The sequence below is a fragment of the Furipterus horrens genome, unplaced genomic scaffold (assembly GCF_987537825.1).
Source record: "Furipterus horrens unplaced genomic scaffold, mFurHor1.1.pri manual_scaffold_9, whole genome shotgun sequence".
Lineage (NCBI taxonomy): Eukaryota > Metazoa > Chordata > Mammalia > Chiroptera > Furipteridae > Furipterus > Furipterus horrens.
Genome location: NW_028327179.1, coordinates 100,390,328 through 100,411,386, shown reverse-complemented (window position 1 = coordinate 100,411,386; position 21,059 = coordinate 100,390,328). Strand labels below are relative to the sequence as shown.

Below are 21,059 nucleotides of genomic sequence, written 5' to 3'. Positions count from 1 at the left end.
GACATGACAGCTGTCACACAACAATCGCACAAAATTGTTTTGCATGACGTGAAAGACAAGCGCTACTAGAGCCATCGTGCGGAAAAACCCGAAGGCACTTTTTGGCCGCCCCAGTAAGTTGTGAGAAGAGGCCAGGAGCCAGGAAGACCGAGGCTTCCATCGTGAGACCCACTGTTAAGGAGTGAGTAGGGGCCAGCCCAGCGGCGGGGACATCAGGAGACAGGCCGGAATGTTCAAAGCCCTCCGCGCAGTGAGCGGGGACCGCGCCTGAGGCTCCAGGACACAGAGGGACTTGGCAGGAGAAGGTCAAGAAATGAAACGATCGGCCCCGCTGAGCCCAGGCGCTGGCCTGACATTCCTGAGGGCTCCTGAGCTGTTTCACACAGGGAGGAACAAGGACACGTCTGTGTGTGAAAAGGCTGCCGTGGCCCCAGGGCAGAGAAGGGCGGAACAGGAGGAGCTGGAGCTGCTGCCGTGACCAGGCTGAGACGGCGGACGCCGAACGGAGAAGCTGGCAGAGATGCAGACCGGTGGGGCAGCCTCAGGGGACACGAAGTGACAGAGGGAGAGGGTACCGGGACTGTTTTAGGAGGCGGAGTCTGAACTGTCTGCGTGTCTGTGGAGGTGATTAGCGGGCGCCTTCGCTCAGGAGACCTGTCAGCTGAGACGCAGGCTTGGGGCGGTCAGCCCCGAGGTGGGGCGAGAGCTCAGCGCCTGTCCACGTGCTGGTGGCAGGGCCCCGACCTGCCTCTTCCACCTCACCGAGGACGTCTTTGCAGAACAGAGCCAAGCCAGGGCTCAAAGACCGCACCAAAATGGGGGAAGCTTCGGAGCCATGGGTTCCAGGCCCCAAGTTATTCAGGAGCTCCTTACCCAGTAGTTAAGGCTGATTTATTTCTTGCAGTAGCTATTTAAGATGACAATTCTTTGTTAAAGGCAAAGCGAACTCGTGTCCGGCCTCCGTACATAAAGGGAACCTTCGGCGGCAGTTGTTTTGTGATTACGTTTTCAGGCTGAGGTTTTCCTTCCCGAGAGTCCTTCAAAATACTATAGTGTGTGGCACCTAACCACAAACCTTAATGATGGAGCCCTTCTCAGCAGCTGAGAGGTCGCCCGCGCCGTGGCTCCGTGTTTCTCGGGCCATCTCTCACTCAAGTTCAACTGAGAGCTCCATCGAGTTCCGGGGGAATGGGGGGACGTATCCCAAATGAGGGCCCCTTCTGTGTGCACAGGTAACATGTCCCCAGCCCTTCCCTGGCCCTCCTGCCTCCGCCCCCCCCCCCCCCCCCCCGGTCTTTGAAATTGCAAAACTTAAGTCAGGCCTAGAGGTCTGTTGAGACTTCAAGAAAACGCCACGAAAGGGCACCTGACAACCACCGACTTGAAATTACTTGCGCGAATGAATCCATCACTCGCTTGGCCGCGCGGGTTATGAAGAGGTTTCCTCTCCTGCCCTTTCTCGTCTCCTGGGACTGTGCTCCTTTCCAAGGATGGAGACGTGAGATTTCCAAGGGAAAACACCCTGTGGACATAAATCCAGCCTCACTCACGGGCGACACAAACGCTTTTATGTTGGCCTCCTGTGCACCTGTTACCGAGTGACATCACCCCTAAGCGACTCTCAGTAATTGGTTTCCATTTGTATTCGCCACCGACTTGCGCAGTCACGGGAGCAGGACTCTGCCGTCCGAGGGCCACTTCTGCAGCGTGGGCGGCCACATGCAGTGCACACGGCACACCCGCTGTCACCCGTTTCTGCCTCCAGGAAATGATGTCTTGCTGAATAAGCAACAACAAGAGATTTCTTTTTAATTTCTTAATTTTTTTTTACAGAATTAGAACTAGTCTTTCTTTTTTGAAGATTTTTTTATTGTTATTCTATTACAGTTGTCCCACTTTCCGCCCTTGGCCCTCCTCCGACCATCCCGGCCTCACTCCCACGGACTTTTTAATTATCCTAAAATGACTGCAAAGACATTAAAATGTAGACTTTTCACAAAATAAAATGATCGACCCTTCCACTGTGGACCACCATACTTCTAAAAAATTCAACCCCCAAAAAGTTTAAAAATTAAAATTTTTTAAAATAGAAAAAGCGCAGCATAAGGAGATAAAGAAAATATTTTTTGTATAGTTGTACAGCCATTTGTTATTTTAGGCTAATTTTTATTACAAGAGTCAGAATGTTTTAAATTTTTTTATTAAGTAAAAAAGTTACCATATACTAAGGTTGATTATTGAAGAAAGAAGAACTATTATTTTATAAGTTGAACGTAGCCTAAGTTATGGTGTCGGGAAAGTACAGCCGTGGACAGTCACATCCCAGACTCTTGCCTTCAGGCCCCATGGCTCCCCAATGCACACAGAGCAGCTTCCAGAAACACACCCAGACGTGAGCTCCGTGCATGGTCAGTGCTGTACACCGGGGCACCACTTTTTCTCTCTCATGCCCTGTGTTCACCGAACATGCTCTCTGTTTAGATACACACGTACTTAGCGTCTTCAGTACATACCCTGCTGGGCGGGCTTGTAGCCCGGGGCAGCAGGCTAGACCGTAGAGCCAGGTGTGTCGTAGGCTAGGCCGTCTCGGTTTGTGGTACATGCACGCTGTGATGTTCACGCAGAGACAAAATCACCTAACGACGTGTTTCTCGGAACACATCCCCATCGCCAAGTGACGGGTGACCATGGTTGGCTTAACCATTCACCCGTTGAGTGACACCTGTGACTCCCAGGCGGGGCTGTTACAGATAAAGCTGCTGTGAACATCCCTATACAGGTGTTTGTGTAAACCTAGCGTTCCCTTATCTGGGATAAATACCCAGGAGTGCACTGGCTGTGTCATGTGACAAGGAGAAGTGTATCGTCTTATAAGAAACTGTCCAGTCATCTTCCAGAGAGGCGGTACAGGTTTGCGTCCCCATAGCATGCAGAAGTGATTGTTTTTATTTCATGGCATGGACTGTTTTAATTTCAGCCATTCTAATAGGTGGATAGTGATCACTTAGTGTGTTGCTTTTTAAGATCTTCGTTCATTTATTTATTTTTAGAGCGAGGGGAAGGAAGGGAGAGAGGAAGAGAAACATCCATGTGGGGTTGCCTGCTGAGTGCCCCCCACTGGGGACCTGGCCCACAACCCAAGCCCGTGCCCTGACTGGGAATCGAACCGGTGACCCTTTGGTTCACAGGCCGGCGCTCAATCCACTGAGCCACACCAGCCAGGGCTTAGTGTGGTTTTAATTTGCCTTTCCCTGCTGGCTAATGACAGCGAGCATCTTTACATGTGCTATTTGCCCTCTGTATATCTTTTTCGATGAAATGTCTCTTTGTATCTTTTGCCCACATCTCACTGGATTTTTTCCCTACGGTTGAGTTTTGAGAGTTCTTGACATATTCCAGATCCTAGTCATTTGCTGGCTCAGTGGTTTGCAGGTATTCACTTGCCCCCGGTAGCTTCTCTTTTCAGCCTCGTAACAGAGGCTGCCACAAAGCAAACATTTTAGTATCAACGAGGTCCACTTTATTAATTTTCCCCGTTTTGGATCGTGCTTTAGAGGCCAAGGCTCTTTCCTAACAATAGGTCCTGAAGATAGTAACCCTGTTTTTCTCTAAACATTTCATTTTTACACTGTATTTTTGTCTGTGATCCAGTCTGAGCCCATTTTGTGTAGGGTACAAGGCTTCCGCTGGGACATGTTTTTCCCTGTGAATGTCCAGTTGCCTGGCCATCATGGCTTTCGCTCCTTTGCAAACATCAGTGGGACACAGCCATGTGGGTCCGACTCCCTGTTTCTACTGATCGTGTGTCTGTCCCTCTGTTGATACTACATAGTCTCTTTAAATTTTATGTTTTAATTACAGTTGACATTCGGTATCATTTTGTTTTAGTTTCAGGCATACAGCATGGTGGTTAGACAATCACAGACTTTACAAAGGGTTCTCCCCGATATTTCCAGTGCTCACCTAGCCCCATACATAGTTATTACCATATTATTGACTCTCTTCCCAAGGCTGGACTTTACAGCCCGTGACTGTTCTGGAACTACCGATGTGTGCTTCTTAATCGCTTCTTAATCCCTTCCCCTTTTCCACCCAGCCCCCCACAGCTCCACCCCTCTGGCAACCATCGGTCTGGTCTCTGTGTCTGTAAATGTTTTTGTTTTGTTTGTTCGTTTACTTTGTTCTTTAAATCCCACATATAATAGAAAGCACCCGGGACACGTGCCGCCGGAGTTCCCGCAGTGCTGGAGCAAGCTTTAATATTGAGTGGTCCCTCCTGCTTCGTTCTTCTTGTTCAGGAGGCTTTGGCTGTTCTAGAACCTGAGTGCGTCCTTGTACATTTTAAATGACGTTTGTCTACAAAAAACACTGCACTTTAAGTGGGAATTGCATGAACCCCCGAGTTCAGTCTGGGGAACTGGCATCTGTACATTGCAGGTCTTCCAGTCCACAAACACGCCGTGCCTGAGTTTATTTAGGTCTCCCTCTGTTTCATCCAGTTTGTAAATTTCAGCATATCGATCTTGTATGTTTCCTGAAGGATATAGCTAAGCATTAATTTCCTTTGCCGTAATTGTAAATAGTATTGTTAGTATCCGTTTCTACATGCTCATTGTTAGTATATAGAAATGAGATTGATCTTTGTGTGTGGATCTTGTATCACACACTGAACTCGCGAGGTCTAGTTTGGGGTGTTTTTGTCGGTTCCTTCACTTGTTTTTAGATGCCTTGGGAGTTTGTATGCAGACCACCATGTCATCTGCAAATAGGGATGGTTTTGTGCCTTTCTTTACAATTTGCATGCCTTTTATTAACTTTTCTTGCTTTATTGCAGCAGCTGGGACTTCCAGTGCTGTGTTGAATAAGGGCAGAGTGAAAGCGGACATCCTCCCCTTGGTCGCGAACTTAGAGGAAACACATCCAGTCTTTTGCTGTTAAACGTGACATAGCTGTAGTTGTTTCCTGCCACCAATCCTCTTACAAAATGCATTTTGTCCTTTTTCTTCCCACACCTCCCCACCTCCATCTTTCTGGAGGAAGCTTAAGACTTCGGGATAGGCCCAACTGATGACAGCGCAAAAAAAAAAAAAAAAAACCCGCAAAGGCGATGTCAGTACTTCCTCCTCCGGCTGGGCTGGCCAGCGCGATAAAACCAAGTTCCTTTCCAGAAGCCGGGCCCCTTAACAGCGCTCAGCAGCGCCGGGGAGCGGAGCTCATTATCACGGCCTAACAGTGGGGCGTGAGCTGCGGGCCCCCCCGGAGATGGGGCAGAAGCCGGCTGTCCCAGCGCAGAGCCCCGGGGGCGGGGCGCTCCGCTGCTCCCCCAGGCGGCTGGCTCTGCGCTGCCAGCCGCGCTGCCGGCCAACCCGAGGCTCAGATACCCAGATCCAGGGGACAGTGCCCAGGGCCAGGTCTAGATTTGTGTCAGCTTCTGGCAGCGGCTCGCCCAACGGAGCGAATCGTCTGCGGAGAGAGGAAGCGAACGGAGACTCCGTGGCTGGGTCACAGGGACAGCCACCAAGTGCCAGCACCGCACCGGGGGCCCAAGAAACAGTTCTCTGTAATATGGGGGGGCAGTTTTAACCTGAAATTTAAAAAGGAAACGCAGCCACCCTGGCCCCCCGGAGGCGCCACCGCCTCTGGCCCCGCCCCTCGCTCCGCACGTCGCCCCGCCCCCCGAGCCCCACCCCCACGCGGCGCGCCCCCCGTGCCCCTCCCCCAGGCTGGCCCGGGCCGCACCTGCGCAGGTTAGACCCGCGGGGACGCGCTGGCCGCGGGTGCGGGGGAGGTGAGCGGGGTGCGCGGCGCGGCGGGAGGGCGAGGCGGCGATGGGGACACGGGCCTCCTCCGCGGATGGCCACCAGGCCCGGAGGGGCCGGGACAGGAGTGCGGCGGCGGACGGGGATGCGCCAGCCGCGCGCGCCGCGGGGGTCCTCTTCCCACGCGTTTTCCTCCGCCGGTCCGTACCAAAGCCGCAGGCCGGGGGAGGGCGGACCGTGCCACTCGGGGCGGGGCGCGGCCTGGGGCGGGGGCGGGCTGCGCCTCGTTCCGTTCCGTTCTGTCCGGTCCGCGCGCGGAGGCCCCTCCTTCCGGCGGCGGCGCCGGGTGAGGCCGCAGCGCTCGGCGGGGCCGCAGAGCCCGCCCCCGCGCCCCCGCCCCGCCCCGCCCCGCGCCCCCGCCCCGCGCGGGGACGAGCGCCGCGGAGCGCACGCTGATCCCTGTCCTCTTCCTCCTCAGGCGGCGCTGGCGGCGGCCCCGGGACCCGCGGAAGCCGGCATGCTGGAGAAATTCGAGTTGGAAGAAGAAGGTGAGTGCCCCCCGCCGGGACGCGCCCCCGCTGCTGCGCCCCCGGCCGGGCGGCCGGCGCCCCACGCCCCGGAGGCCGCGCGCCCGGCCCGGCTGCCCGGCTGCCCCGCTGCACGGCGGCCGGCGATGGAGGCGCGGGGCTGGCGGAGCGCGTCTGCAGTGGCCCGCGGCGCCTCCGCAGGGGAAGCCGAGCGGGGTTCCAGGATGGTCGCCCCTTTTGTCCTCGCCAGCCGAGCCCGAATGAGAGTAAGTGTCGCTCGGTAGGACTTGCTGGTAATGCCGCCGTACGCGCAGGTGTAACCCCCGCCGTCTGTTCCCGGTCCCTCCCCGCCAAGAACGCAGACTGCTCCCTTCGCCCGTGTTTGCGGAGGGACCGCCGCCGGGTGCGTCGTCTGGGTGTAAACACGCGAAGTTCAGTGGGAACACCTGACGCGGCTGCGGGACTCGGGGTGGAGTTCAGGCGGCTCTGTCACTCCATCACTTCTGTCGCCTCTTCTTCTCGTGCTTGGTTCCCCCCGCCCCCACCGGGCCAGTTTTTTTCTTACTTCTCTGGCTCTTATTTTGAAACTTAAAAACTTGAAGGGAAATAGCTTGATTTGGGGTGAAATTAGTATTTCAAGCGGAACATGATGAGCTCCAAGTGGGAAAAGTGTGTAGAAGACGCTTGACATTCTGAGGAATTTGAAAGACCTGCACACTGTCGGGCGGACGTGCATTATTTATTTGGTGACTTCTCGTTTTTCCAAGAGATGGCTAGAATAAAGCTCCTGGAACAAAGAATGTGCCATGTGGATGCTTGTGCCTTCTGCCAACTTTAATACCTCTGTTCACGGACAGTCGGGCAGCGACTTAACACGCACAGTCCACGCAAGAATGGGAGCCGGTGGTATCAGGCCAATGCCTGCGTTTGTTTGGTTTGGGTTCCCTGTAGCATTTCACAAACGTCTCAGCTAGAAAGTAATGCATTCATGGTAATTATCATTAAAAGCCTGCATCCTTATTTATTATTAACAAGCAGTTACGTGATGCATTCCAGAATTTTAGTGAGACTTCATTTGTATTTTATCCTACTGAAAAATTATCCGACTGAGGACTCCACCTCATTATTCTTTGGTTTTATTACTATATCACAAGTTAAATTTTGACCACTGTCCACAGAGCTATCTGGTGTGTCCCCCTTGCCATTAAGTCTTTGAATCTGACTCATAGGGGTTTTCTTTGTCTGTGATATTAGTAACAATAAGAGCCCCCTGCGTTTAGTCATTTTTGCAGATGCAGCTGGGAACGGGGAAAATGGGGGGCAGGTGCTGATAGCGTTGCCACAGTTATGGCCCAAGCACAGGCCCAGCCTCAAACCTTAGCTCCACTTCTTATGTAGCTGTGTGACCTTGGACAAGTAATCTCACGTCTCTGTGCCTTAGTTTTCCCATTTATGAGATAGGGCTCTATCAGGGCATTTTGAGGATGAAATGAAGTAGTCCGGACAGTGATGTTTACAAGTTCAGTGTAAACTCAGAGGAAGTCCTCTGTAAATGCTATTAACTGTTACCTCCTAAGTGCCGTTAACCAGTGTACTGAATTCATGGATTTCCTAAGGCTTTTATCGATGAATTTTAACAGATTTTTCTCAGCAGGAGGTCGTGGGTTCTCTTCTCACTGGAGCTGTATTGATCTAATTATGGTTCAATTCTCAGAACAGATACATAAGACATTTCTTTTGCATTGTTTCTGCCAATAGAATGAATATAAAGCAGGAAACCTAAGCACTTCTAAGAAAGGGAATGTCCCATTTTTGCTCATCTATTTTTATCTCTATCGCTGTCATTACGTTAAAGCTCGCTGAATCCCACAAATAACCCTGTCAAACTTTTCTAGATTTTTTCAGAGGCAGAATGCTAAGCAGTTGCTCAGAAGCTGATAGTCGAGCTCGGAGCAGGAGTGGTGGTGGCGTGTTCTCTAAAATGCTGCTCTGGGTTGTTGGGCTTCTTTTTTTTTTAAACTTTAGATTGCTTATTCATCCAAAATACGAAGAAACTGAATATCAGGCAGAATCGTGCATTTATTTTGGGGGAGAGAAAAATTCTAACATAAGCCATTACACCTTTAAATATCCTGTGAACTGATGTGTTAGCAGCCTGCATAATAGATAGCTGATGAGTTGATCATCATTTAATCTTTAAACTTCCTTCTCATCCAGTTAATGTCATAATTTATGCATTACGGGCGGAAGCAATACTCAGACGGAGATACACTTGGTGTACATGGAAACGCGTGGTTACTGGTGTTTTGTTACTAAGTATTTTTCTGTTTCCTAATAAATTATCACTGATGCTCTATCTGTGAGGAGCAAATCGGAGGCATTAGTGAAACGGGGGTAACGTCTTAAAAATGTCATTTGCTTCTGGGAAGAAGAAGGAGGTATCTAGCAATGTCCCTCCGTAGTTTGGGCCTTTGCCTGGATTGGGACTCTGCTTTCTGCTGGCAGCTGCTCTGACCATCACACTCTGACTGAGGGACCTTTCTAGAAGCGTGGCCTGATGACACCACTCCTCCATGGGAAAGTCTTCATGCTTTTTCTTCCCCTGCGGCCTCACCACCTCCGCTCCCAGCCACACACGCCAGTGACAGGAGAGCTTTCTGGGCAGAACAGTCGCCAGGGGTCTTTTTAGGAGGCAGGTTCTAGTTCCGTGGGCCTGGGATGGGACCCAGGCATCTGTGTTTCTGCCAGATCCCCAGGCGCGCCTGCGTCACCGACCCTTCTCTGAATAGCAAGGCTCCAGAACCGGCGTCCCAGCTTCCGGAAAGGGCCGGCTGGCCTGCGTCCCCGGCACGGCCACCCGGCTGGCCCGTGCTGCAGCGAGGCAGGAGGCAGCCGTCCCCCAGATCACTCCAGTAAAACCTCACAAACACACGAAGGGGCCAGATGTGGTCCCCAGGCGTAGTTTGCGTGGTGTGTCCCTTGCAGTCTGGGCGTGTGCCCCTGTCTCTGTGCCTTCAGGTGTTACACTTTTTGAGAGGAAAACCTGCTCTGCTACCGCCCCCCACCGCGCCGATCTTTCTGGCCCAGCCCACGTCTCCCCCCCCCTTTGAAGGTGTGCCCCGAGTCCCTTCTCTCCTTCTCTGACAATTCACCTTTCCCTCCCTGGTGTCTGATGTGGAGAGCATGTAGTCGGTGCTCAGCAGTATTTCGGCGTCAGTGAGTACAGCTGAGGTTTATACATTCGTCCCTCGTTATCTGCAGGGGTCACGTCCCAGGACCCCCATGGATGCAGGAAACACGGATAGTCTCAAAGCCCACGATGCCCTGTTTTCCCCGACGCGTGCGCACCTTACGTGCGAACTTTCCGCGTAAAGGAACTGCTGACGGCTCCTCTTCGGCAGACCCGCATTGCCGGCGTCGCTGTGCTCATGCTCGGGGGTCATCGTTAAGTGAAATCGGGGTGGCTCAAAGACCAGCAGCGCCCCATCAGAGCCGTGGGGTCTGATGATAGCAGTGACGACGTGACTCACGGGCAGGAGTGCCCACAGTGAGGGGAGACGCAGGGCTGAGGGAGGCGCCCCATCCTGGGCAGGACGGGGCCAGCTGACGTGAGATTCCATCATGCTGCTCAGAATGGCATGCAGTTTAAAACGGATGAATTACCGAGTTCAGGAATCTTCCACGTGATATTTTCAGACTGCGGTTGACCGTGGGTAACTGAAACCACAGAAAGCGAGCCCGCGGATCTGGGGGGACAGCAGTGGTTACTTTATGGGAACGTTGGGCTCAGTATATGCAAAGTGGGGAGAACAGTGGCCAGGCCATAGTCATGTATTTGCTTTCCAAGTGTTTTATTATCCTGTCCGTCGTATCTGTGTGCGTGTGTATCAGGATTAATTGTCTTGAACTTACTTAATGGCGGGACCACGTATGAGCACTTCTAAGCACCAAAACACAGCCCCTGAATGCTCTCTGAAGTGGGTGAGTGCTCACCAGCTTGTTCATGATGAACACGCCTGTCATTCTGGCGCTTGAAGAATCTCCTCTGCTGTCTCCTGGCTGCCCTCTTGTGCTGCCAGTTGTCACAGACTCTTGGGTGTGGCAGGTTTCCCCTACTGGGCTGTGGTCCCTTTGTCCACCTGTCCTGCCAGCAGCCTCCCCCCCGCCCCCCCCGCCCCCCGCCTACTTCCTTCCTCCCAGGTGACACGTTCTGTCCTGGCTGTTCCTCCTTCAGCTGTCAGGCATTTTCCAAAGCACAAACTTTTTGGAACGAAAACTCAGATTTATAGCCAGCAAGACTGGTCAGCCTGGATATTTGCAGGGCCGTAGTGCAGGGACGGGGAGGCCGTGCCTGTGTCCGTGGTTTTAGCTCCCGGGGACAGGGCTGTTAGGGGGAACATGTATAAAAAGGGAGGCGTTGGATAACGAGACCATGGTTGAGAAGCGCTGCTTGGACTTACCTAAGGGAGAAGTGTCTGTCTGTCATGGTCACCTGGTGAAGTGGTCCCTGTCACGGAGCTTCAGAGGGACTCGGGCATGCACCTGACTGCTCGTAGACCATAGCGTGACAGGTAGTGACCTCTGGTGGCAGAGACAGTCAAGTGCCAGGCTTGTGGTGGCAGCACAGCTGGGCGCTCCTTGGGCTGCCCTCCCCCCCTGAGTTTGCGGACTCACCTGAGACGGGAGGCTTGTTGTTTCTTGGTTATGAAAGCAGCTAACAGTTCTATGCAACATTTATAAGAAATGTGTTCTTCGCCAGCTGGCCCCACATTGAAAGCTTAGCATCGTCAAGTTTAGGTACACGTGTCGTTGTCTCTGAAGTCAGGACATAGCTTCCTGCCGGTGGGGTCTTTCATTCCAGGAGAGAGAATGGTTGTCTTGGAGACCCAGGGGTTTGTTACCTGAAGTGCAAAGAGGCCTGACCGTGGCGCAGAGGAGAGACTTCTGAAAGTGGGGCTGTCCCGAGGCTGCCCAGTAACGGGAAGTCCTCAGGCACTAAGCCAGCCTCGGTCACCTCCGTGATGAGGGAGCTCTGTCACCTCCTCTCTCGAGACTGACTCTGTCTGCTCCTTGGTGGGCAGTCTGCTCTGGCCCCACCCGTCACCCAGCTGGGGTCCATACTGACGGGGGTGCAGAAGGTCGTCCAGTGACCGGAGCGCGCCCAACCTACAGCTCTGCCTGGGGCGGGCAGACCCGGAAAAGGTGTTCCAGGGTCCCTGCGACGTGACATTTTACCTGTGAATTTCAAAGTCGGAAAACTGCTGCTACGACAAGGTGTTTGGCCTTCACTTGGAAACTAAGGGAGACTTTGGGCATCCTGTGTCAGGCTGACAATGACAGCTGGGTAGCGAGGCCCTGTTCTAGGACCTCCCATGCCGTGCCTCTCCTCCTCGGAACAACCGTAGGAACTACGTGTGGTCTGCACCCCCTTTCGTAGGGGAAGAAATCAAGAAAGTCAGAGGTTGAAGAAATTCCCTCGGAGGACGTCTCTGGGAAGTGGGGGGAACCGGGTCTCCAGATCAGACTTTCTGAGCCGCAGGCCGCGCTCTGAGCCATGCAGGTGACGGATGGGAAGGAGCCTGTACTCGGAAACCCTCCTTCCGGTTCCCCCCTCCTCGGCCCCCTCCGCCGGGTCTCACCACTGCCCCCCACCAGCTCCCGAGTTGCTTACAGTGGCTCCTCCTTACAGTCAGCAGGGATGGCTGTTCCTTCTCCCACGCAGTATTCCTCGTGAGTGTGTGTGTCCTTGATGGATGGTCCCTACTCTCCCTTATTTTACTTCTGGTTTGGTAACAGGCTTAGCGAGGGCGTTTACACACCACACTGCGACCCTTCTCTCCGCATCGTTAGACTCGAACGTCCCCAGGGTCTGTCCCAGGCCCCTCCCCACTCTGCGCCCTCGTCCCAGCCCATCTGCGGTCCTTCTGTGGCTTCAGTTCCCATGACTCCTGTTGCCCAGTGTTCTAATCCCGCGGATTTAATTACCACGAAGCTTTAATAACGGATGATCCCAGGTAGACATCTCCAGCCAGACCTCACCTGAGTGTCTGGTTACCTGCTCCATGCGGCTGCCTGGCATCCTTCCCGCCCTCCCCTCCATGGCGCAGGAGCCCGTCTGACCCAGAAAGCGGCGCTGCGTCCTCCGAGTTCGTTCTCTTGTGCTTTTGTAACAAGAATGACGTTTCGCTGCGGCTCCCTCACTGTCCCCCACCCAAGTGATTGGGGCCTCTCAGTCCTGCTTCCTAAATACGACGCTCACGGCCACTTCTGCGCCGCCCCCGACCCCGGGCCAGGCCCTCCTGCCCTTCTCGTGGTCTGTTACGGGGCCCGATCTCTCCCAGCGTGGACTGCGGCCCCTCCGACCACTCTGACACGCTGCCCTTGGAGATGTTTTCTGAAAGCATCTGCCTGATCACGTGACATCGTGCTTCAGAGTCTTCGGTGGTCTCCCTTCGCCGGAGCCCGCGTCTGTCACACTGTCCTCCGGTGTCCCTGCTCCCCCTGCCTGCGCTGCCTCAGCGGGCTCCTGTCTGCTCCTCGCATTGCCCTCCAGCGCTCCTGGCCTCTTGAGTCCCTCAGGCCACTGCGGCCTCCACCCTCTCCTGGCCACCGGGTTGCAGCCTCCGTGTCCCCTGCTGGGGAAGCCTGTGCGGAAGCCCCAGGCGGGACTTCACGTGTGGCCTCGCGACCCCTCACGGTGGCCCGGGCTGTGAAGGGGAACCACATTTACTCAGTTTCTTTGCCGCTGAGCGTGAGCTCCGGGAGGGTGAACACGTGCCCCTCACCGGGTCTCAGAGGGATCGTGGTGTCGGAGGCCTGGTTTTCAGTAAGTGTTCGGAGGGGACGTGTATCTGTACACACAGGTGTGTGTAAAAGCTTCACCGCGTGCTCTGACACACGGGCTTCGTGTGCTCCAGGGGGTCCGTGTTACTTCTTAAGACTGACTGAGGCATTTCTTCCTGTTTGAGGCGACAAGGGACGTCCCTCCACTGGGTTAATGTGCGCTGCTCCCAGGGCAGTGTCACCGTGAAAGGTGACCCATGTGTCTCCCGCCTTAGTGGGAAGTCCGAGTGTATTCGTCACCCCCAGGCGGGGACAGCTGACAGGCAGGAAGCGCGCACGGAAGTATGACGACAGGCCTATGGAATCTGGAGCCCGAGGGAAGGGTCCTAGGTCTCGCTGCTGTGGTCGCTCTCGTGCAGATGTTGGGGGAAGCGTCCCACGTGCCTCTGATAACGCAGCGGGGCGGTGCTGTGGGGCGGAAGCTAGTTTGGGAGCCTGCGGGTTGCATCAGAGTTCGTTTTCAGTGCTTATTGACTTTCTGTCTCCCTCTGAGCCACGTATTTCCCGGGGACCTGAGCTTAACGTAACGTCCCTGAGGTGTCAGAAGGCTGGGATTCACGTGCTTCCGGTCCTCCGTGCTTCGTTCACGTGTGAAAGTGTCACCTTACAGACCGTTACGCGTCCCCCTTGAAGTGCAGCGCTGACTCACTCCATGGAGACCTTGTTAGGAGCAGCCGCACCCACACCCTCGCGCGTTTGTGTAGGTCCCCTGTTTGGCCCTCCCTGTCCCCTCGACTTCTCCAGCTTCGGGGTGTGCCACCCTGAAGCGGCATGCGTAATTAAGAGTCCCCGTCATCGAGAGGGTGCGTCAGCCCCAGGTTGGAGCCCCATTTCTCCTCCTCGAACGCGGTGACCCCTCATGCAAGGGGTTTCAGGCCTCACCTTCGCGTGTGAGGAGGAATGGCAGAGCCTGGCTGGTGGGATGACATGGGAAAGGAGCCTGACTGTGACCCCAAGTCCCTGCCCCGGAGTCGCCTCTGTAAATGTAACCACAGTGATGCCTGAGAAAGGACCGGAAAAGGCAACGCAGCCAAAACTTAAAACCAACGTCCCCATGAGTGCGTCATCCAGGGACAGCGCCCCTCCAGGCCAGCCTGTCCCCCACACACGTGGCACCCGGGACTGGCTGTGTGAGCTCATTGGGCCCCGTCCTGCAGAACCACCCTGCGGGGAAGATGGTGCTGTCCCCGCCTGACACACGAAGAAGCGCAGACTCAAAGGGATCGGTCGTGTGCTCCAGGTCACGCAGAAGGGGACGGCGGTTCCAACCCGGGTTTGGCCTGGGTCCGCCCGCTTCCTCCTGCCCTCACTGCCCGGCTCCCCGGCTGCCTGGAGTCCCCCTCGGAGGAGGCTGGCCTATGCCGGGCCCACTGGACGGAAGGGCCTGCGGCCCCCGTGCTGGTGAAGGCAGCGCCCGCCATCCGCACCTCACTCTGCAAACCATCGTTTCTTTTTTTGATTGGAAACCCTAACTCTTGACAGGGCTGCCCCGCAGCCTAGGAGCCGTGACGCGCTGTGTTTCAGGCGGCCGAGGCCTGCGGCAGACGGGCTCGTCGTGTGGCTGAGCCCCGGAGACATGCAGGCGCTCGTGGACATACGTTCAGGCTCGGGTCCCCTGCAGCGAGTCCGTCAGACCGAGTGGCATCAGCGGCCCGGAGTGACTGAACGGGCTGCCACGCGGGCGATTCAGGACAGTTTGCCAAATATCCTCATTTGTCCCTTGTCCCTCCTCAAAGTCTCCTGAACTGACGGCAGTCAGGGAAATCGGACAGAGAACGTAGTCCTGCTCCCCGAAAACAAAGGCTGAGTTCTCGGAAAAGACCGGTGAAGTGGATAAACCTGTGCCGAGTCTGTTCAAGAAAAAAAGAAATGAGGGAAATGCAAAGCGTTAGAAATAGGCGGGGCTTCTGAATATAAGTGCAGAGATTTAGAAAACATTAAAAGAAGCCTGTGTATTTCAAACTATACCAATAAATTTTAAAATCAACCACTTTTGAATGAGTTTTATAGATTTTTTTTCCCCTGGTTAATTGAGTACAGGAGTCCCTCTCTATATCGCGGTTCACTTATTGCAGCCTCACTGTATCGCAGGATTTTTAAAAATATTTAATTATCACGGATTTTTCGCTATCTCGCGAGGTTTTGCGGTGCTGGACAGTAAATACTAAAATAAATGTAAGGTTCCTCCTTTGCGGATTTTCACCTATCGCGGGGGGTCTAGAACATAATACCCGCGATAAGAAAGGGATCATTGTATTCCTTTGATCAGTCACCGTAAAAGAAATTAAAAAGGCACTTGAAATGGATGAACAGTATGGATATGACCTACATCTGAATAAAGCTGCTTTTTCCTGGAAGTCGTTAGAAGGCCTCGCTCTGCCTCGGTCCCTGCAGACGAGACCGATGCCCAGCCCGTTGGTGGGTGAGGCCCGTAAGCCCCACCAGGAGCAGCGCAGGCCTCCGCCATCGGAATCCCGCCAGGGCCCAGGGAAGGGTGGCAGCTTCCCAGCTCCCTCCGTGAGGCCGGCTTGAGCCTGACCCCAAAACCAGATGGCAGCCCCCGGAAGAAAGGACACGACTGGCCTGGCGTTTGAACTACGGGCCGGACTCCTCCCGGAACGTCAGCACCGTGAGTCGGGCACCGAGCCGTGGGCAGCGAGGTTTGTCCCGCCGTTTTCTTAAGAAGCCCGCCCCGGGAAGGAGCGCCGGCGATGGAAGGAGAGGAACTTCCTCCAGGCCTCGCAGGAGATACTGGAATAGCAACTGATAAGATCTAACCTGTGCTTCTTTAAGTCCTTCATGAGCTCGAGAGAGAGGAGCTTCTTCCAGGTGCTGCAAGCGTATTGGACCTGAGGGGCGGGAGCAGCGTGGCAGTCATGGGCACGGTCAATAGGCCTGGCTCTCCTGGCCCGTCTGTGAGCTGACCTTGTCCTCGCTGTTTCCTGCGTGGGCTGGGACAGACGGAGGCCTCCGCCGCGTGGCTCCTAGAATTCCACACGAAGCCACTTAAAAACTGAAGGAAGTCAACATGTAATTTCAAGGCCACTGCTTTGTCCGAGACGGTCCTCAGGCACTTACTGCATGAAGTACCTAATTGGGAAACCGCACCTTTATCACCTGCCCTTTTCCTGCCTTCATCCCGTCGGCCCCAGCCTGGACGAGCAGATGCAGGGCGCTCTTCAGTGGGCGCTCGGCCCGACACTCCCGGCCCCGAGTGCGGACGGCGTGGGGAGGGGACCGTCTGGTGCGTTTCGCCTGTGCTGCTGCTGGGCGAGTTCTGTAAGACTGCATTTAGTCTCTGACCTTGTTACCGTTCCTAAGGTTTCTAAGACTTCAGGGAAGTCGTGGAGAGTTTCATCTTTCCCACGTATGTTTAAGTTCTGCGTTTGCCTTTTTCGCCTCCTTGCTCAGCTGTTTGAAATGGTTTTCTAAAAAGAAAAGATACTGTGTGCATATAGTAAACTTGGGTTTCTAGGTTTTATTTTGCTTTCCTCCTCACCCGAAGACATTCTCCCATTGCTTTTAGAGGGAGAAGAAGGGAGGGAGAGAGAGGAACGTCGATGTGAGCGAGGAACGTCAGTCGGTTGCCTCCTCGTGTGCGGCCCAGTCGAGGACTGAACCCGCACCCTGGGTGCGTGCCCTGACGGCCCTTCCATCTGGGACAATGGGCAAGCAACTGAGCCACCTGGCCGGGGCACTGTGTTTCTAAATTTTAAAATAACTAACGTATCGATGGCCTGGCCAGGTGGCTCCGCTGCTCAGAGCGTCACCCTGGACACCTAAAGGTGGCGGGCTTCATCCCCAGTTGGAGCACATGCAGGAGGCGTCCGATCGATGTTTCTCTCCACCCCCCGCCCAAACTAACAAACTGATCATCTTTAAAATGTTTTATTTTAAAATTAAACCCTGTGACTACCTGGCATTTCTGGGGTACGGAGTGGTGACCGCACAGTGACAGAAGCTGATCAGAGTGAGCGGCACTATTCTGTACTCAGGGGCTTTAACTATGTCCTTTGCCCTGACATCTCTAGGGCCCAGTAGTTCGTTCCCTGGGGCGTTTGGCCCAGAGTGAGCAGCTTAGTCCTCCGTGTTACTGCAGGTTTGGCGGCATCAGTACGGTCAAGTTCACGGACACTAGCTTCTTGCTTTCTGTCACTCCCCTTGGGTAAGTTTGTCCCTCTGCGTCTGTCCCTGGGGCACCCGCGGCCAGCGCTCGGCTGTTCCTGTGCCCCCGCACCCCCCGCTCTGGGTCTCCCTGTCCCCCTCCCTGGGTCTCATCTTTCTCTGACGAACAGGTGGTCAGCGACAGTCTGTTCTCGTCGTTTTCATGCAGCTGAGGCTGGAGACACCCAAGGGCCACACCTTAGCGCACATTCCTTACAAACTCTGACCTGAAATGCTGTGCGCGCCGTTTTTGGAAAGAGTCGTTTGTGACTGTTTATCTCTGTTTATCTCTGAGATGTGAATTAATAGAAGTGTCCTGCTGTGTTTTGGGGTTTCCAGGAGTGTGAACATTTTCAGGTCGTCAGCAGTCTTACTCAATTTGATTACATTCCTTTGTCCAAAAGAGGCAGAAAATAGCTTCAGTATAAACTGTGCCTGCAAACACTTTTAAAGCTTTAGGTCAGTGCCGTTTTGCTTTTAAAAGTTTGCAAGGGGCACTTTCATAGGGGCATCATTTCTGTGGCTAAAAGCATCCCTTTCCGAGCCTTCAATCATACAAAGGTCTGTAATAAAGTTTCTTCACTGCTCATTACGTTCTGTAACCACCAGCCAGCACTCTCTTAAGCTTGCGTACCTCATTGTGTTTCTCTGAGATTAGAAAGGCAGGGCAGTAACCTTGGATTCATACTCGGCCCTCTGCATTGTACTTGTGTGTCTGCCCGTGACGTACAGCTCAGCAGGCTGTGGCTGTCCTAGACCCACAAGGCCTTGCTGCTGGTTCCTGTCCACGGCCCCAGAAGGCTACTGTCGAAAGGAGGTACAGTCCCCTAACTTAGCGCAAAGCAGGCACCCCGAGAAGGGAGCATCTCCCTAAGCTCGAGTGGAAATGTCAGAACCGGAGCAGTTCCTTCTGACCTGAGGGTCTTCAGGAAGGTGTGACGGGCCTGAGCACTGACCCTCGAAGGGATATCCATTTCTGGGGCTGCCGATAACACGTGGCCACAGATTCTGTGGCTTAGAACCACAGAACTTGGCTCTCTCCCGGTCTGGAGGCCAGAAGTCTGAGATTAGGTGTCGGCGGGGCTGGTTCCTTCCAGAGGCTCCGACGGAGGGTCTCCCCCGCCCCCCAGATCTCTCTCTGAGCCTCTGGTGGCTGCCCACCACTCCTGGTGCCCTTGGCTTATGGTTGCATCTCTCTAATCTCTGCCACTACCTTCACTGGCCGTCTCCTGTGGGTCTGCTGTAGCTCCTCCCCTGCCCTCTCTCTTTATTGTTTTTATTGATTTGAGAGAGAAAGAGAGTCCAACTTGTTGTTCCACTCATTTATACACTCATTGCTTGATTGCTGTGTGTGCCCTGACCAGGGATTGAACCCACAACCTTGGAATGTATCAAGACAGCACTAACCAACGGAGCTGCCCAGCCAGGGCCTCCTCTTTCTCTTCTGTGAAAACACTGTCATTGGATTTAGGGCCCATCGTAGTACATACAGGATGATCTCTTCTCAAGATCTTTATTTTAATTACATCAGGGAAGACCTTTCTTCCAACTAAGGCCTCCTTCTGACGTGCCGGCAGGGGTGTTTCTGGGGGCCCACTATTCAGCCCACTACAGAAAGGCCTGTGGGATGGGCAGACACTGTTCCGGACAAGAGAAGAGCACACACAGAGCAGACACAGACACAGGGAGCCCATCCCCAAAGGAGGTGGCGGAGGGGACCTTGAGTGTGAGATCCGGGGGGTGATATGCTGGGTTAGGGGTCCATTGCTAGAAACCTGGAGAGATTTGGGGGGGCGGGGGGTTGTGTGGTAGCGAGGACCTGGCCGGAGTTGTTGGGCCAAGACCGGTAGGTAGTCAGGTCTTTTACAAAGAGCAATGACTGACTTGCGGGCTTGGCCTCTTGAGTAAACTTAGATATCGCATTCCAAGTTGCTTGGGTAACCTTCGCAAGTTAAGCACTTCACGGTGTGCTTCCTACCCTGTGACAGCTCCCTCCGAGAATGACGTTCGTTAGAGGACCGGGGGCGGGGAGTGAGCTTTCATGTCCTTCCCAGCAGCCCCCCTGCGTAGGTCATTAACTGTAATGGCACTGCTTTCCAGCGATACGTAAAGTAACAAAAGACCGAACACGGTGATACTATCTTCACCCGGTTACCTGCTGACTGATGCGAGTCTGGGCTCCGTGCCCTCTCAGGAATTTTAATAGCGCATTCCAAGCAGCCTGTCGTCGTTGGACGGCTTTGCTGTTTTTTCTTCCTGGGTTGCCTGCACGTGACTCTAGTTTTCTCTCTCGCCGCGCGGTTTCCCCTTCAAGTGCAGTCTGAGGCCTCATCATGATGGAGGTGACACAGACGAGACCCCCGAGCTCAGAGCTCGCCCTGAGTGTGGAGAAGCTGAGGCATCCTAGGCCACTTCACTTCCTTTTTCTGACTTAACACTGTCGCTGACGTTTTAGCACGTCACTCGCAGTCTGTTCGTATTGCAGACCAAAGTAGATTTCGTTGTCATTCGTTTTACACATTTAACGTTTTGCTTTTGCTTTGTCAGGTCAAGCTTTTTACATTAAAAAAATATACGAAACCATTGTAACAATATAGTCAATAAAATATACTTTATATATGTGTGTGTATATCTATATAGTATATCCTCCTCCGGCCCCAGAACTCTGTTCTGATCATGAGAAACACATCAGACAGCCCAGCTGAGGGGCGTCCTCTAGAGTTCCCACCCAGCCCTCCGCCAAGACAAGGAAGGTCTGGGTCCCTGTTAATAATTTGTTCGTGATCACTTGATCGGTTCACTGGTTGTAACAAATTACCCCAGAGGACGTCAGTGATGAAGGAGCCCCGGCCCTCACAGTTGGGCACTGGCGGGTGCTCAGGAAAGAGCCCGGGGAGCCGCAGCCCCACGCCGCCCTCCCTGCCTGAGGACGGCACGCAGACGGGACCCAGAGGCCCAGCTCTCCGAAGTCCCCGCCGGCGGGAGGCAGCAGGTGTGACTGGGGAGAATTCCAAGCCAGGGCCGACTTGGAAGGCCTGGGAGATGCTCTGCACCCCCTCAGTGGAGGGGGGCACTGCTGGCCTGGACACAAGCTTTGGCTTGTCCTAACAGAGCGGTGGCGGTGACTCAGAGTGAGAGAGCGTCATGAAGCCGCACCGGGACAGACGGACAGACAGACAACTCCCCTGTACAGAAGAACTTCCAGTGACTTCAGGGAGGCTGGGCGTGACTCCGGACCCTCTTAAGTGTGGGCGCCATGTGGCGACGTCCTTGTGAAGACCGCAGTGGGAGGAGCGGAGAGCACAGTGCGGAAACCTGGCAGCTCCTCCCTGAGCCAGGTGACCCAGGTGACCCAGGCGACGGCTCGTGCCGCCAGCAGGTGCCCTTGATGTGGTGCGGGGAGGTGGCCTTTCACCGTACAGCCCGCCTCCCGGAGCACAACCCCGGGACATGAGGTCGTGAGAAAAGCATCATACAAATCTCAGTCGAGAGCCGCCTCACAGAATGCCTGCCGGTACCCTTCCCTCTAGACGGTCACGGTCACCACAGCCAAGGTCTGACAAACGTGACCGTCTGGGGGAGCCTCAGGAGCGTGATGACTAAAGCTGCCCTTCCTGTATGAGATCCCGGATCAGGAAAAGGACACGGGAAAGGGAAAGAAACCCAGGAAAGCGTGAACTGGAACAAGCGCCTGTGACAGTGTGGTGACAGTGTGCCGTGGGAACGTCAGGTGTCCGCCTTAGGGGGACCTGGTGTGCGGTGTACC

At 54.5% G+C, this 21,059-nt stretch overlaps 1 protein-coding gene across 1 annotated transcript in view; it reads left to right on the top strand.

The window, feature by feature from the left end:
• Nucleotides 1–21,059, top strand: part of PRKAG2 (protein kinase AMP-activated non-catalytic subunit gamma 2) — a 172,055-nt gene that overhangs the window by 124,979 nt on the left and 26,017 nt on the right. Inside the window, exon 5 of the mRNA XM_090286923.1 lies at nucleotides 6,238–6,307. Within this exon, the coding sequence (XP_090143049.1) occupies nucleotides 6,238–6,307 (70 nt within the window). The remainder of the gene's footprint in view (nucleotides 1–6,237; nucleotides 6,308–21,059) is intronic.